The following is a 17,260-nucleotide window of genomic DNA, read 5'->3' on the forward strand; positions in this document are numbered from 1 at the left end:
GCGGTGCGCGGGCCTCTCACTATCACGGCCTCTCTTGTTGCAGAGCACAGGCTCCAGACGCACAGACTCAGTAGTTGTGGCTCACGGGCCTAGTTGCTCCGCGGCATGTGGGATCTTCCCAGACCGGGGCTCAAACCCGTGTCCCCCGCAATAGCAGGCAGATTCTCAACCACTGTGCCACCAGGGAAGCCCCTATTTTCTGACTTATGAGAAAATGTTGGCTTTTGAAAGTCTTAAACCCCCCCCTATATATTTATATTTATATCTACATTGACATTTATATTCATATACTATTCTCAAAACCTTTATCACCTGACAAATATATTTACTAGAATTCTAGTCTTGTGAATTCAATTCAACAAATATTCTTGCCTGCCTACTATTGAGTAAGTCGTTGCAGGAAACATTGGGTTAAATGCTGGGAATATAAAATAGATCACATATACACACACATAGCTCGTGTGTGTGTGTACAGATATACTGTCCATTCATACATTGACAGATACGACACATGAGGTTTGAGTGGAATATAAAGGGACAGACTTTCATTTGGGTTCAGTCTTAGCATTCCACAAAGAAACATGAAAATACACAACCTCCAGGTGTCTTATTATCAACCATCCCCCATCTGTTTTACAAATAAGATAGAGGAAAGTATTAAAGAAAAAAAACAGTAGCAAGATTAATTCCCTGTGAGGTGGATAATAGGTAGAGATCATTTTTATTTAATAGAGTCACAGGTGTTAGGGCAATTGTCAGCTATGGAATTTTGTAGCTCACTTTGTAAAATCCCATGACATAAAAACTCAGCCTTGCAAGCTAGCTGTTTATTGAGCAGCATTGCTTTCCATCCTGGACTGGCCAGGGCAGATACCGTGAGGAGGACTGGGTTTCACAGCGATGAGCCTGGGTGGGTAAACACCATTAAGAGAAAGCTATTGCTGCAGAGAGAGAACATCTACTCAAGGGTGCTAATGACACCATTCCTCTCCTGCAGCTCATCTCAGAACTACCACCTCCTCCCCTGCCTCCCTGTTCCTCCACACCCAAAATGAGAGGCTGGTAAAGAAGAGAGTGGGGAATTAGTATAAGTGGCACTAGACATATACAGATACGTGTTCCTTTTTCTCTCTGAAAGATGTTCTGCCATTAAGAAACTGAATTTTAATTCAGGCTAAGCAATTAGCTCCAATTCTCGTAAAGATTTCCTTTCTGATTTTTCCCAGAAGTTAACACATAATTTCTTACGTAGCCACAGAGTACCTTGAACAAGGCCCCAATGTCTCCCAAGAGAGGAAGTGCAATCTGTGGATAAGGAGAAGAAAAACCCCAATGCATGTAATTATACATATACAGGCACACAATACAATACAAACATAATGAATGTAGATGTTTTCCCTCAAAACACCAGGCCAGCTGAGATTTGTCACCATGGTGACAAATGGTAGGGCTTAGAAGAGCCTCACCATCAGGGTGGTTGGCCAACATGATGTTTCCTATCCAGAAACAGACACAGGACTTGGGCAGTGCTTTGGCCTCGTGTCTTAAAGCGTCCTTTCAGAGAGACACCGTAAACCCCAGTAATGCTTTAAAGGTTCCCAGTCAATACACATACACACATGATTCACTCAGTGAGGGAGTTAAAGGCCAAGATACGCCTCTGCACGTAACTTATGATGGCACATGAGGCTCAAACGGTGTAGGAGGATTTGTGAGACTCAGAACCGAGAGGCCAGATTTGGGTTTTATTATACAAAATTCTTAATACAATGTCATATACCATATGGCTTCTTAAATTATAACAGCCAATTTGGAGGCTATTTAAAGGGATTTCACTGTCACTCAAAGCAAGGTTTAACCTAAAATAAAACTTTGGAACACCCATTTAGTGCCTAAACCTGTTCTGAAAAGCCTACTCAAGCCAGTTTTGTAATTGAACCATTTCAGCATTCTTAAAGCCACCGAATCAATAGATATGTACCATATTGTGGGAAACTTACCCGCAGACTTTCATTTAGAAAAATGAAGTTCATTTCGTCACTAGCGTTAGAAAGAACAGAATCTGTGGCTTTGTATTTTAACTCAATTTTCCATGGGATTGAGACATTATACACCAAGGCTCAGCTTGGGGCAAAAATTGTACAGCTGAATTATACCCTCGGGAAATAAGTATTCGTCACACACACAAAAATGCTGATGTAGCTTGAATTTTTTTTCCCCTCTACAAAAAAGTGGGGATAAACAAAATCACTAAGCAGTCACTGAGCATTCTAATTAGTCTGGACAGCAAAACTTGCTTGGTAGGCTGTTTGCCTGCTGCGTGCATTAAAGATACATAAATCAGGCACAGACTGTCAACATACCGGGTCACCTGGGGGGCCTGGCAGCCCTGGCTTTCCATCCCTCCCAGGAGCTCCCTGAAAACAGAAGCAGCATGTTCAAATCTTTGCACCTCGGCACAGGTTCAGATTAAGACAGGTGTGGGGGAGAGGGGAAGTAGGTAAAAACTGTCCTTACATCATTCCCTGGGGTCCCTGGAGCTCCTGGCAACCCAGGGAGACCTCGAGGACCCTGGCAAAGGGGGAAAATAGTTACTTACAAGGATAGTCTTTTAGTAATTGTCCCCATTCCCCCCCACCCCCACCCCCAGTCAGCAAGATGGATTTGCTGTGCCAGATAACTTGGTTAAGTAGCTTACCTGAATCCCTGGCTCTCCAGCTGGGCCTTGGGAGCCCTGAAGAGAAGGAGATTCAGTGATCAGAATTCTGCTGGGAATGTCCATAGATTACCCAAGTGGGAGAAAGGGCCAAGTACTGTAATTTACATAGTGGACAACAGGGCTTGCCACCCTGCACACTCTGAAAACTCTCTGCAAAGCTGGCCAAGAGTTCTGGGTGGCAGGTGAACACCTGACCAGATGCAGTGCTGGAAGCACCACCATGACTGTGTTCAGACACCTGGGCCGCCCCCGAGCCCGCCGGCGGTCCCTGCCCACTCACGGGCGCACAAACAACACGCCCAAGTTCTGTCTGCTAGACACTGGCCGGCCACAGGGAAACCGGCCTGGGGCTTCCTCTCCTTCCTGCTTTTTACTGGGAGTCATTTCTCTGAGGAAATTGCCAGAACCAGTGTTCAGTGACGGGAACTGGAAACAAAACTTCAGTTATTCTCTTCTATGTTAGAAAACTGGAATTTGGGGTAGCTGAAATGAGGCTGGGAGATTATCAGTGAACCTAATGGTGACAGATCCATCCCTGTCTCATGACCATGGACCCCTGGATGAGGAACTGACTGATCACCTGGGTGCGTAAAGAGCTGGGGTCTCAGCACCTGGCTTCACTACCTGCTCATTGCCTTTTCCCTTCTTACTTTTAAATAAATATTCATATTGTCAAAGCTACCTTTTGCTTCCTTTCTATTTATACGGTGTGCTTAAGTTATTTTTGGTTCGTTGGTTTATTTTTCGCTTCAACCTCCTTCACTCCCCTAATAATTTCCTGACCTACTTTTTTACTTTGTTTAATCTCTCATCTCCAGTGGTCTTTATATTCTCACCCTGGAAAATCAAACACCAGCTACACACAATATAACCATTCACTATTTACATCTTCTTTTACCTCTCACGATAAGGCCAATCTCCAAATTAATGTCTTTGGGATAACCATCTACTTCACTTTTCTTGTCCCAAAATCTTTTATCTTTTTTCGTAGTAAATAAAAAGTTTTATCTCTTACTGCTATTTGGTCCACAAGTATGCATACAATGGTCATTATTATCATTATTACCCTTATAGCTAAAACACGTCAAAAAACTTTCTATTATTTGTCTTAACTATCAAAAACTATCTCTATTCTCTCTTCTCTAAGATATTACATAGAGATTTTTGATATCATCTCATTTATAGGCACTCCATTCACTTTAAAAGTAACTTTTCATTTTATTCTAATTAAAAACAAACAGTAATATATAATATCCTAATATTGGGCATTCTCATAATCTTACACTCATTTGTACTTTTAAATATATAGAATGGAGGAATAAAGTGTTAAATAACTTCTTCTAATTCAAAATCAGTGTACGTGTGATTAGCATCTGTAAGTCAACAAACAGTGGGTACCTTCTGTGCTTAGGATATAACCACAAAGCCCATTAATTCTTGCTCTCTGACTAGCACTTTTTGTATCTCCTCTGACCATTTCACTCTTCTCCGTATTCAAATTTGTTGCTGGATTTTATTTCACAACATTGGGTCAACAGGGTTTCAAAAACTTGATTGAATTTCACTTACAGTTCGGCCAGGAATTCCTATCCCTGGGGGGCCTATGTCACCTGGGGAGCCGTGGATACCTGGCAGTCCTCTTTCTCCCTGTGCAATTAGATGCTTCTGTTAGTGTGAGGCTCAAGGGACATGGATTTTCCAGTTATATTTCGTTAATTATTAATTCTTTAAAAATTATGTAAGATATTTTTACCTTTGGCCCTCGCGGGCCAGGTGCTCCAGGATTTCCATCTAATCCCTAAAAGAAAAAGAAGAGAAAAGGAAGTGAATACATTTCTTTTCCTAAAAAGGTTAATTACATCTTAGAAGTCATAACTCAAAAATATTTCATTGCTCTTCATCTTTTTTGAATAAACCTTTTCTGTAAAATAGTAAGGAAGAGGGAACACAAATTTCACTAGGCTACAGATTTTGTATAGTTACTTTAAAATATAAGATGTTTTCATCTTTAAAATGAGGCATCTGATATTGAGAATTATTTATTACTGTTCACATAAAAGGTCAAAGGGGAGGAGAAAAAAAGGCAGATGAAACAGCCATATGGGTTGGATTTTCCAGCTATCCAGTTTTCTATGTCCTGGGATTAGCCCAGGCCACAAGGACATTTTTTAAAGATGACCACCAATGGCTATATATGCAGAGCCTCTAGAAGGGAAATTTCAGGCAGTTCTTCTGTTTTAAGAGATTGTCCAAGGAAGGTTTATGGTTTAAAACTAGCAAACCTTACTAGGCTTCATAGATCCCCAAACAGTCCCTGCAGAAGCTTCAGGGGTGCCTATGAATCTCCCAGAATTGTATGAAAAATGGTGCATGTGTGTGCCTTTTCTTCAGATGAGAGCCCTTTGCTTGCATCAAATTCCCAAAAAGATTAGACCTCTGATCTAAAGAATAAGATGAACACTTCTTTTTCTGCAGACCTAAACATTCCTATGCCTGTGGTCTGAAACTGGGAACACACAAACAGTAATTAATCAGCTTTCAAAGGAAATGTTAGTAAAAGGATTGGTACTTACTGGTTCCCCTGGCAGGCTTTTTCCTGGAGGACCAGCCTCACCTTTTGGACCTGGAGGGCCTATAATCCCACCTGGGTCTCCCTGAGGAAACAAGGTAAGGTTCTCACTTCATCACTCAGGTTCATGGTGGGACGGGTAGAGGCAGCAGTTTCCATAGTATTAAGTTGTCACCATAGCCAGTCACACTGCGTTCTCTCACCCATTCACTCACTCATTCCACTATATGTACTGAGTGTCCCATCCACGCGGACACTGTTCTGTTATCTTAAGTGCACCTAGATCTGGCGGTGAGCTATGTTACGGTAGGTTTACAGTATCATGAAATGTATGTACGTGTATAAATAGATATGCAAAAAATATAAAAATCTATTCATATGGTTCTTTAGATGATCTTTATGTTTTCTTTAAGTTATTCCCAAGTAATGGTTCAGTACTAAAATACTATTTCCACGTAGACATCAAGAAACAGGTACTGAGAGATTGAGACTTCTTAGGTCTATACCTGAGTTGTTAGCTGAGCCTGAAACAGGTTTTTTGAGTCCTGAGATCTTCAACTCTAAGGCAGTTCATTCTGTAAAACTGCATTTTCAGTGCCAGAACCTGGGCTGCCACAGTGTCCAGGGATGACGCTCATGCCATAATTTATGCGAACATCTATCTCCTGCACAATCCCAGCTGCCCTGGCCTGTTCTTTCACTCCCCCAGTGTCCTTATGACCCTCTGTCTCTTCCTCCTACCCAGCTACTTAATATACAAAGTGAGTGAAACGGAAGCGATACCTTTTCACCCTTAATGCCTTGTTTTCCTGGGATACCATGTTCTCCTGGCAATCCCTAGAAAATTCAGAATAAAAGGGAGAGAGCAATTAGAAAATCTCTTATTGTAATAACATTTCTATCTGTGAGTCTTTGTCAGGAGAACAGAATTTTAACACACAAACTACATGGGAACGTGTTGATTTTGGTCTGCTGGAGAGAGAAAAACCTTAATGAAAATATGTGGCTTGTTGTTTCAAGTGAGGTAACCTGAATGTAATGAGAAAGAAACTAAAAGGGAGACCTGAATTAAATGCCCCATCCATATTACTGCCAAAAGGCATGGAAGAATGGCTCTTGGTGGCATCACCCTATGACTCAGAAAGACAATGGGGTAAATAGAAAATATGCTTTTACTATGATTTGGCAAGAAAGGCTCTTTTATTTTATTCTCTATTTTAGCTCTAGCCACTATCACTTAATGTCATTTCTTGGGCATCTTGTGGCTCCACCTGTGCCACCAGCATTATGTTTCTTTTTGTAAGATCTCTCCATTAGGTACACCTTCAATGGTTCACTATATGGCTTGGGGGTGCAACAAAAAGATTTGCTTCATGAAGTGAATGTTCAAAGTACCAAGTGACCAAACGTGCTGAAAGATGAACCCCTGGAGCCTCAGTCAGGGAGCACGGAGAACAGAGCAAGATGTCATGGGGCTGCTCCCAAGGTGATGGGAAAAGGAGAGATTCTAACAGTTGCATGGAGGGTACTCAAATCATGGCCAGATAGAGATCAGTGTTAAGAAGTGGTGGTCAAGCATTTTTCTCGTTTTGCTCAAGTGAGGATTGATAGTGAGGTTTTGGCTCCCAAGATGTCAGAAGGCTAGGGAGATTGTCCAAGGGACACAAAGCTGACATGGGGGAATGGATAGGAAAGTGCATTTATTCAATCAAAAAACAGAAGAATACACATTCTTTTCAAGTGCACATGGAATGTTCTCCAGGATAGATCACATGCTAGGCCACAAAACAAGTCTCAACAAATATAAGAGAACAGAAATTATATCAAGCATTTTTTTCCAACCAAAATAGTATGAAACTAGAAATCAATTACAGGAAGTAAAATGGGATAAACACAAAATTGTGGAGACTAAACAACATGTTACTAAAAAACCAATGTGTAAATGAAGAAATCAAGAGGAAATCAGAAAACACCTCAAGACAAATGAAAATGGAAACACAACTTTCCAAAATCTATGGGATACAGCAAAAGCAGTTCTAAGTTTATGGTGGTATAGGCCTAACTCAACAAACAAGAAAAAATCTCAAATAAACAACCTAACCTCCCATGTAAAGGAATTAGAAAAAGAAGAACAAACAAAACTCAAAGTCTGAAGAAGGAAGGAAATGACAAAGATCAGAGAGGAAATATTAAATAAAATAAAGACCCCAAAAGCCCCAAACAATAGATAAGATCAATGAAACAAAGAGCTATGATTTTTGAAAAGATAAACAAAATTGATAAGCCTTTAGTGAGAGCTCATCAAAAAAAAAAAAGAGAGAGGACACACATAAACCAAATAAGAAATGAAAGAGGAAAAATGACAACCATTACCACAGAGATGCAAAAAATCATAAAAGAATACTAGTTATATGCCAAAAAATTGGACAACATAGAAGAAGTGGACAAATTTCTAGAAATATAAAACCTTCCAACACTGAATTAGAAAGTAATAGACAATCTGAACAGGCTGGTCACTAGTAGTGAAATTAAATTTGCAATAAAAAAGAACCCTACAGCAAGCAAAAGTCCAGGACTGGAGAGCTTCACAGGTGAATTCTACCAAACATATAGTGAAGAGCTAATGCCTTTCCTCCTCAAACTATTCCAAAAAGTTGAAGAGGAGGGAACACTGCCAAATTCATTCTATAGGACCACCATTACTCTGATACCAAAACCAGACAAAGACATTACAAAAAAAGAAAATTACAGGCCAATATCTCTGATGAATATAGATGCAAAAATCCTCAAGAAAATGTTAGCAAACTGAATTCAAGAATTTATAAAAGGGATCATACACCATAATCAAGTGGTATTTATTGCAGGGAAGTAAGGATGGTTCAATATCTGCAAATCAATCTATGTGATGCACCACATTTACAAAAGGAAGGGTAAAAATTATGATAATCTCAAAACATGCAGAAAAAGCAATTCACAAACTTAAACATCCACTCATGATAAATGCTCATCCAAGTTGGTACAGAGGGAACATATCTCAACATCATAAGCACCACTTATGACAAACTCAAAGCTAACATCATACTCAGTGGTAAAAAGCTGAAAGCCTTTCCTCTAAAATCAGGAAGAAAACGTGTATGCCCACTCTCACCAGTTCTATTTAACATAGTATTGGAAGTCCTAGCCACAGCAACCAGACAAGAGAAAGGAATAAAAGGCATCCAACTTGGAAGGAAAGCAGTAAAACTGTCACTATTTGCAGATGCCATGATACTATATATAGAAAGCTGTAAAGTCTCCACCAAAAAACTATTAGATGTAATAAATGAATTCAGTAAAGTTGCAGGATATGAGATTAATATACAGAAATCTGTTGCTTTTCTATACACTAATAATGAAACTATCCAAAAGAGAAAGCAAGAAAATAATCCCACATAAAATCAAATGAAAAAGAATAAAATACCTAGGAATAAACTTAACCAACGAGGTGAAAAATCTATAGTCTAAAAACTATAAAACACTGATGAAGGAAATTGAAGAAGATATAAAGAAATGGAAAGACCCTGTGTTCATGGATTGAAAGGATTAATACTGTTAAAATGTCATTACAACCCAAAGCAATCTACTGATTTAATGCATTGCCCAATGCATTTTTCACAGAACTAGGATAAATAATCCTAAAATTTGTATGGGACCACAAAAGACATCACATTGCCAAAGCAATCTTGAGAAAGAATAACAAAGCTGGAGATATGACACTCTCGGACTTCAGAGTATATTACAAAGCTACAGTAATCAAAACAGTATGGTACAGGCACAAAAAACAGACACATAGCTCAATGGAACCATAGATAGCTCAGAAATAAACCAATTATTGGTCAATTAAATTATGGCAAAGAAAGCAAGAATATACAGTGGAGAAAAGACAATCTCTTCAATAAGTGGTGCTGGGAAAACTAAACAGCTACACATAAAACAATAAGTTAGAACATTTTCTCACACCATATACAAAAATAAACTCAAACTGAATTAGAGACCTAAAGGTAAGACCTGAAACCATAAAACTCCTAAAAGAAAAAATAGGCAGAACACTCTTTGACATAAATTGTAGCAATATATTTGGATCTGTTTTCTAAGGCAAAGGGACAAAAGCAAAAATAAACAAATGGGGCCTAACTAAACTTAAAAGCTTTTACACAGCAAGGGAAACCATTGACAAAATGAAAAGACAATCTGCTGAATAGGAGGAAATATTTGCAAATGATATGACTGATAAAGAATTAATATCAAAAACATATAAACAGCTCATAAAACTCAATATTAAGAAAAACAAACAACCTGATTTAAGAAATGGGCAGAAGACCTGAATAGACATTTTTCCAAAGAAGACATACAGATGGCCAACAAGCACATGAAAAGATGCTCAACATCATTAATCATCAGGGAAATGCAAACCGAAACCACAATGAGGTATCATCTCACACCTGTTGGAATGGCTACCATCAAAAATTCTACAAATAACAAGTGTTGGAAAGGATGTGGCAAAAAAAGGAACCCTAGTGCACTATTGGTGGGAATGTAAATTGGTGCAGCCACTAGGGAAATCATTATGGAGGTTCCTCAAAAAACTAAAAATAGAGTTACCTAGTGATCCAGCAATCCCATGCCTGGTTATATATTCAAAGGAAATGAAAACAGTAATTCAAAAAGATATATGCACCCCAATGTTCTTAGCAGTATTATTTATAGTTGCCAAGATATGGAAACAACCTAAGTGTCCATCAGTAGATGAATGGATAAAGAAGATGTCATATACATACACAATGGAATGCTACTCAGCCATAAGAAAGAATGAAATTCTGCAACAGTGTGGCTGGACCTAGAGGGTACTGTGCTTTATGAAATATGTCAGATGGGGAAAGACAAATATTGTATGTTATCACGTATATGTGGAATCTAAAAAATAAAACAAATGATTGAACATAACAATATATAACAGACACACAGATACAGAGAACGTACTAGTGGTTACCAGTGGGGGAAAGGGAAGGGGGGAGGAGATAGGGGTAAGGGAATTAAGAAGTGCAAACTACTGTGTATAGAATAAATAAGCAAGTAGGATACATTGTACAACACAGGAAAAATAGCCATTATTTTGTAATAACTTTAAATGGTATATAATCTATAAAAATATTGAATTACTATAATGTACACCTGAAACTAATATAATATTGTAAATCAACTACTTCAATTAAAAAAGTACATTTAAACAGTGTGAGGGTGTGTATGTGTGTGTGTGTGTGTGTGTGTGTGTGTGTGTGTGTGTGTGAGAGAGAGAGAGAGAGAGAGAGAGAGAGAGAGAGAATTGTGAGCTGAGTAAAGCTAGGTTTAATGCAACCGGAGGACCTTTCTCCAATTGCATTATATAAGTATTTTCAGCCAAAAGACTTGCCCTTTTTGGAGAATGTTGCAAGAAGACAACAACAGAAGCTTTGGAAGTATCTTACTTGGATGGAGAATTGAACCAAAAGCCATTTATAATGATGTATAATGGAAATGCTAACTTGGGTTTCAAAGACTGATTTGTTAGGCTAATATTCAAAAGGACCTCGTATGACTATATGGAGATACTAATGTTCTCAATAGCCCCTGACATTAGGTGTGCTGTTTTATTGGTAGAGATGACCCATGCCTTTGGAAAATGTAGTATAACTCAGTCACATGAACAGATGCTGATGTTCTTTAAAACATGCTTTACGGGGCTTCCCTGGTGGTGCAGTGGTTGAGAGTCTGCCTGCCAATGCAGGGGACACGGGTTCGTGCCCCGGTCTGGGAAGATCCCACATGCCGCGGAGCGGCTGGGCCCGTGAGCCATGGCCGCTGAGCCTGCGCGTCCGGAGCCTGTGCTCCGCAACGGGAGAGGCCACAACAGTGAGAGGCCCGCGTATCGCAAAACAAACAAACAAAAAAACATGCTTTAGTCTCAATTTAATTTCCAAATATCAAAGACACATGCATCTACTATACATACAGTATCTCCTGGTGGTCCTCTGGGTCCCATAGGGCCTGCAGGTCCTTGCTGACCCTAAATAGAAGGTGATATGTACTTTAATTTGATAAAAATTAGATTGTACCTGAATATATGTAAAACACGGTATGACCTTTATCTATAGAAAGATCGACTTTCCACCATCCAGGCTCCTCTATATAACACTGAAATGTGCTTTGGGCCTACAAAGATAGTTTCTAGATGTTGTCATTTAAATGAGTCTGTTCTCACCAGTAGGTGAGGCCTGGATAACTTGCCTTACCCACTGGTGGGGGCATATCACACGAATCTCTCCAGCACCTCCCAACAGCTGGTCTTCTTTGGGACGCTCCTGTAGAGTCCTGCATGGGCAACTCAAACACTTCTGGGCTGCATAATTTTGGCTTAGGAAATTGAATACTGAATCCTGTTCTCTTTGAGAATACAGCTCAGGGTCATAGATGTGGCTCACACTGTTTACTCTTAAAGCTTTTAGGATGCTATTGTGAATATCGTCTGAAAAGAGCTTAAAAATCCCACTGTGATCCATAAGGCACAGTCACCATGTATGTAATAAATGCGGCCAATGTGGGGATCGGGGAGATCACCATGGAAACATGATAAAGTCTCTGAGAACATTTGTGATGAAAATGAGTGGTCCATCAGAGTTCCTTGTTTTACATAGAAATGGCTATAACTTCAAAATAATATCCTCATTCATCTCAGTTATTTCTTATATACCTTTAGTCCTGAGCTTCCTATTACACCAGGGGGGCTAGGATCTCCAGGCTCGCCCTAAACATATGGGTGGGAAGGAAAGTGAAATGGTTACTTTAATGTTTCACAATCTCATTACATCGGAGATGCAAGAGAAGGGTGTCAGGGGATTACCTTTACTCCCTGTGATCCTGTTATTCCAGGTTCTCCCTGTAAATGAAAGAAGGACCATACCTGTAATGTTTAAATATGGATGGAGAAGAGCATCTCTAATGCTGCAATTCATCTACTTCCCCACTAGCTGACATACAATAAAGGGGAAAATTATGGAAGACGTGGTGAAGTCAAGGAGGGTTCATTCTAAAATACGATTTAAAATAATCATTGCTAATACATAAACAATAATTTCCTATTTTTCTTTCTTCTCTGTAACAGTTTTTTTCCCCAATGTCACTTTTGACACTTTAACCATCATGGTCCATTAGTGGTCACTGAGTTCCCTACTTAGCTGACATTGTTATAATTTGCTGCCAGTTCATCTTGTATCTCAAGAGAACTAAAACTGCAGATGAGGGCGAAAAAGAAAGAGTAAAATTTAAGTTGATATGTCATGGAGATTCTACTTTCAGGTGTATGTATTTAATGGAACAAAAAAACACACAAAAATTAAGGTTACACAAAAGAGGACAATATTGGCTATAATGAGTTTGCTTTTCTTATTTTCCATGACTTACTATTGATCCTTTCTTGTTTGAGAAATCCAATTTGTATCATTAACAAAATTTTTGAAAAAAATCTGTATCTTACATATTAATTTTGTATCTTAAATATCCTTAGTGTAGACCTTTCATCACGTTCATGTCCAGTCACAAATTGTAATGGGTTAAAGAAAATATACACTACCCAAAGCCAATGTGGAAGTGTCATCACATGATAACACTTAACAAGGTTTAAAATTTCTCATTTATCAAAATAAAAGAGTCAAAATTCACAGAGGAAAAAGTAAAATGCTCAGGGAGCTGACCTTATCAAATGTATTAGACTCCAAAGTAAACATACTAGAAATCAGAGAGAAAGAAAATGAAGTAGAAAACCCAAGACAGTGATAAAACATCTACTTACTCTATCTCCCTTTTCACCTTTTGTAAAGGGTTCACCCTAGGAAAATGGGTGGAAAACAGAATCATTTATAAACACTTTTAGGAATAATCTCTCCAAACCTGGATGGGCGTAAATCCTGCAGGCCAAACTCAGACTCCATTGCAAACATGCAGTGATCCAGAATGTCACATTGTCTGCCTATGCAGCTTAAAAGGACCATATGAAAACGAATTTAAAAACCGTTTCATATTTCCAAATGAACAGTAAGTTAATCATTTCAATGTTATTTTGAGACTCCTGAGTGGTTGACAAATTACAATGTGGTCCAAGGCCAAAGCTTCCTCTTGCATGGTTCAGATAGAAGATGGTCTCACACACACACACACACACACACACACACACACACACACACAATCAGAGGCAGAATGAATATGAAGATGTCAAGTGATCAGTGGAAGGACATTCATTTGAATTTTTCCAGTTACTTAAGTTGGTGCTTAAAAATACAGTTTAACTTAGTGTTTAAAAATGTAAAATCATTATTTTAAAAATACTTTACTAATTTTCATTTTTCTTTTAATGAAAATGGCTTGAAGCAGTTAATTACTGGGTGAATAACAGTACAAGTCTGTGGAACTGATACTCGTTCTTGTTGGATCTAGGTATGAAGGTTCTGGGGAGAGACAGAAGCTTTGAAGGAATGCCCCTTATTAAGTAACACTGCCCCTGTTGTCACTGTGTTACTAACACCACAACCCACCCTTAACACACACACACACACACACACACACACACGGGGAGGCTTCCCCTTATTAACTTCTGTTCTTGAAGGTATGTATCATGGTGTCATTTAACCTTCACTACAGGGCTGTGAGGGAGATATTGTCCCATTTCAGGAATGAGGAAAGAGACTCAGAAAGTTTCTGAGTAACTGAGTTACTTCCCCTAAAACAGCATTCACCCACTGTACGTTCCCTTGTTTATCTTGCCAATAAACTCTGTGAAGGTAGAGATATAATTCATCTTGACTATCATAGCATCTCTGGGGTACACTATTGGTGTCGAACAAAAGTTTATTAAATTAGGGAATTTAAAGTTTTACAGATATAACAATAGTAGCTGACATGTATTGAATAAAACACTTACACCTGTTTTAATACAGTAACACAGTTACCCTCTGTGTCAACAGGCTAGGTACGATGAGTACACTCATTTACAGAGGGGGAATCTGAGGCCCAGAGAAATTAAGCCATTTCCTCAAGGTCACAGAATCAGTAAGAGGTCACTGATGATTTAAACCCAGGCAGCCTGACTTCAATCCCAGGCTTTGCTTGCTCAGTCTGTTTGATTTGATTTGAAATGTAATCGATTGATTATTTGAATGGAGTGAATTGACAATAAGATGGATACCACACATTTTTAGTAACTTAGTAATTTTAGTCATTTTCTTTTGCATCTGAAAGTCAAGGGCAAGTGTGAGAACCACTGTGGTAGGTACTGCTGCTCTCAAAGGTCCTCTTAGGGGCTTGACCTTCAGGTCACGATCAGGAGGGGTGTGGTTACTGAACAAGCCTCGTGTCCCGTGACCTGGGGACTGTGGGCCCCCGTCTTCTCCCTGCAGTTATGTGAGGCCAGGCAGCTAGTTCTGACCGTGAAATGTGTGCAGAAGTGATGCGTGCTGCTTGAAGGAGCCCATTCGTCATCCTCCAGTCCCACTTCCCTGGCAGTGGTGGCTGAGAAGGTTGCACCTAGCAGATGGTGTAGCTCCCGGGTGCTCATCAGCCTGGTGACTGGTCACTGAGGGTCGTGTGCAGCAGGACACCCACTCCTCCCGACCACGCTGGGCAGGCAGCACGAGCAAGAGAAAACCTTTCTTGGGTTAAAACCATAGATATTTCAGGGCTAATTTGTTACTAGGCATAACCTACCTACTCTGACTAATACGACCCATATCTATCCAACATCATTACATCTCTTATTATTGGATAATTTCTATATATTAGATTAGGGCTTTATATTTTTGCTTTTCAGTCTTAATTCTAAAAATCAATTTGAGTTTTAAGATAGGAGACGAAGTTAATTAGATGTGAGCAATGGGCAACATTGCTTTTGTAACTGCTTGCTTCTGATTATAGCACGTTGCTTATCTAGAACCTCTGTCAAGCCACACTGACTAAAGTAACTGCTTGTAAAAGAAAAAAGAACCAAAATCAGGGGCCTGGTTATCTAGAGACCTGATATTTCGTCCTAGTTCCAATGGCTACCACCTGGGACAAGTCTTTTACCTTTTAGAGCCTCTTTTTCCTTAGCTATAAAATCCTGGGGTTCAACCGGACGATATTTCAGCTCTGATGTCTAACCTGGTCGTGTTCTAAATTTCCTATAACGGGGAACAAAGTGCCCTTTTAAGGTACCATTCAGGCTCCTAATTCAGATCTGGATGAAGACCATTGTTCTGTTCGGGCCTTCTGGTTATTATGCAAAGTTAAGTCCACATCCTGTTCTGTATTAAAGAGGTTGAGATCACAAAGAGCTAAACTGCTCTGCTAAATAATGTGAAATTTGTGTTTTTTCCTGTGGGGGGGTGAGGAGAGAGGCAGGCAAAGACGTGTAAGGGGTGTGGGATAATTCAGGGATTCAGAGGGAACTGACAAGGAGAAGAACTGAGAGGAAAAGAAGCTGGTTTCTCCTGGGTAAGGTAGATGGGGCGAAAGGTAGTCTCAGGGGGTTGGGTCTTGGTGGCAGGACGGAGAACCACAGGGAAAACCCTTAGGAACTGTGACATCCTTCGGCGCTTGCTACGCAAAGCATGGTCTAGGGACCCACAGCAGGAGCATGGCCTGGGACTTTGAGAAATACAGCCACTCAGGCTGAAAGCAGCTCTTTCGTCCCTTTCCTGTTTGCCCATTTCTGTTCCCTTCTAAACTTAAAAGAACCTAAATATAAAAATGAGATCATGAGGCAATTGAAACTAACTCCTGACTTGTGCTGTCCTGAACGCACCCCATGCCTTGTCTAACCTGTTGATTCTTTTCCTAGATGAAAAGAAGTAAGAATGAAGAATTAAGCAGTTAAAATATGACTAACTCTCCTGCTGGCAGATCACGCGGGCAAGATAACGTCTGAAGAAAGAGTCAGCCAGTCTGCATGCAATGGAGAAAGATGCAGAACCCAACCTCCTGCCTCAATGATTCATTGAGACTCTTCCCCCATTTTTCCCTCTAAAAACTGTCATGGCTGAGCAGAATCTTTGGAGTTGGTCTCTTGACACAAGTCCACCATCTTCTCAGATGGCTGGCTTTTCTGATTAAAGCATCTTTCCTTTCTACTGACATTTGCCTCTCGAATTATTGGCTTATGAGCCATCAGCAGCTGAACGTGGGTTTGGTAAAAAGTCCAAGCCAGACCTGCTGAACTAGCATTGGCATTTCAAAATGATCTTCAGGTTATTTAAGTTCACACTTAGTACGAGAAGCACTGCTCTAACCCGTTCAGATTTCTCTATTCTGCTCTACAAGTCCCAGCTATCCCAGTAGAACTGTAGTAAATCTTAGGGACTGGTCTGTTATGGGTCACGTGGAAATTAGGAGAAGGTGAGTGTCGGTGTTCCAGCATGGAGGGGCGTCAGTGGGGACCCAGAGAGGTAGGTAAGAGGTGGGAGACGTGCCCACAAGTGTGGAGTATCAGGAGTGAGTGGGCAGATGGATGGGGCAGCAGACACCAGACTGGATTTGTGGGACACATGAGATTTCCCAGACAGTCCCAGGAAGGGCTGTTACTGGCCTGGATGGAATTCTAAGGGCAAGCATGATTCCTGAAGTAGGAGAACTTCGGAGTACATGAGTGACAGCACTGATTCTAAAGCTGCCTGAAAAATGACTGTCATTGCCAAAGATGCTTCATTTTTTAAAAAATTAATTAAATTATTTTTGGCTGCCATTGGGTCTTCGTTGCTGCACACGGGCTTTCTCTAGTTGTGGCGAGCAGGGGCTACTCTTCGTTGCGGTGTGCGGGCTTCTCATTGCAGTTGCCTCTCTTACTGAGGGGCACGGGCTCTAGGCACTCAGGCTCAGTAGTTGTGGCATGTGGGCTTCAGTAGTTGTGGCTCACGGGCTCTAGAGCGCAGGCT

At 40.1% G+C, this 17,260-nt stretch overlaps 1 protein-coding gene across 1 annotated transcript in view; it reads right to left on the bottom strand.

Moving 5' to 3' along the window:
* COL19A1 (collagen type XIX alpha 1 chain) overlaps nt 1–17,260 on the bottom strand; it is a 352,005-nt gene that overhangs the window by 52,443 nt on the left and 282,302 nt on the right. The window contains exons 19-30 of the mRNA XM_065888668.1: nt 13,153–13,188; nt 12,205–12,240; nt 12,055–12,108; nt 11,317–11,370; nt 6,072–6,125; nt 5,293–5,373; nt 4,473–4,517; nt 4,289–4,366; nt 2,699–2,734; nt 2,518–2,571; nt 2,364–2,417; nt 1,264–1,305 (exon numbers count right to left, since the gene is read on the bottom strand). Of these exons, the coding sequence (XP_065744740.1) occupies nt 1,264–1,305; nt 2,364–2,417; nt 2,518–2,571; nt 2,699–2,734; nt 4,289–4,366; nt 4,473–4,517; nt 5,293–5,373; nt 6,072–6,125; nt 11,317–11,370; nt 12,055–12,108; nt 12,205–12,240; nt 13,153–13,188 (624 nt within the window). The remainder of the gene's footprint in view (nt 1–1,263; nt 1,306–2,363; nt 2,418–2,517; nt 2,572–2,698; nt 2,735–4,288; nt 4,367–4,472; nt 4,518–5,292; nt 5,374–6,071; nt 6,126–11,316; nt 11,371–12,054; nt 12,109–12,204; nt 12,241–13,152; nt 13,189–17,260) is intronic.

The sequence above is a fragment of the Phocoena phocoena genome, chromosome 12 (assembly GCF_963924675.1).
Source record: "Phocoena phocoena chromosome 12, mPhoPho1.1, whole genome shotgun sequence".
Taxonomy (NCBI): Eukaryota; Metazoa; Chordata; class Mammalia; order Artiodactyla; family Phocoenidae; genus Phocoena; species Phocoena phocoena.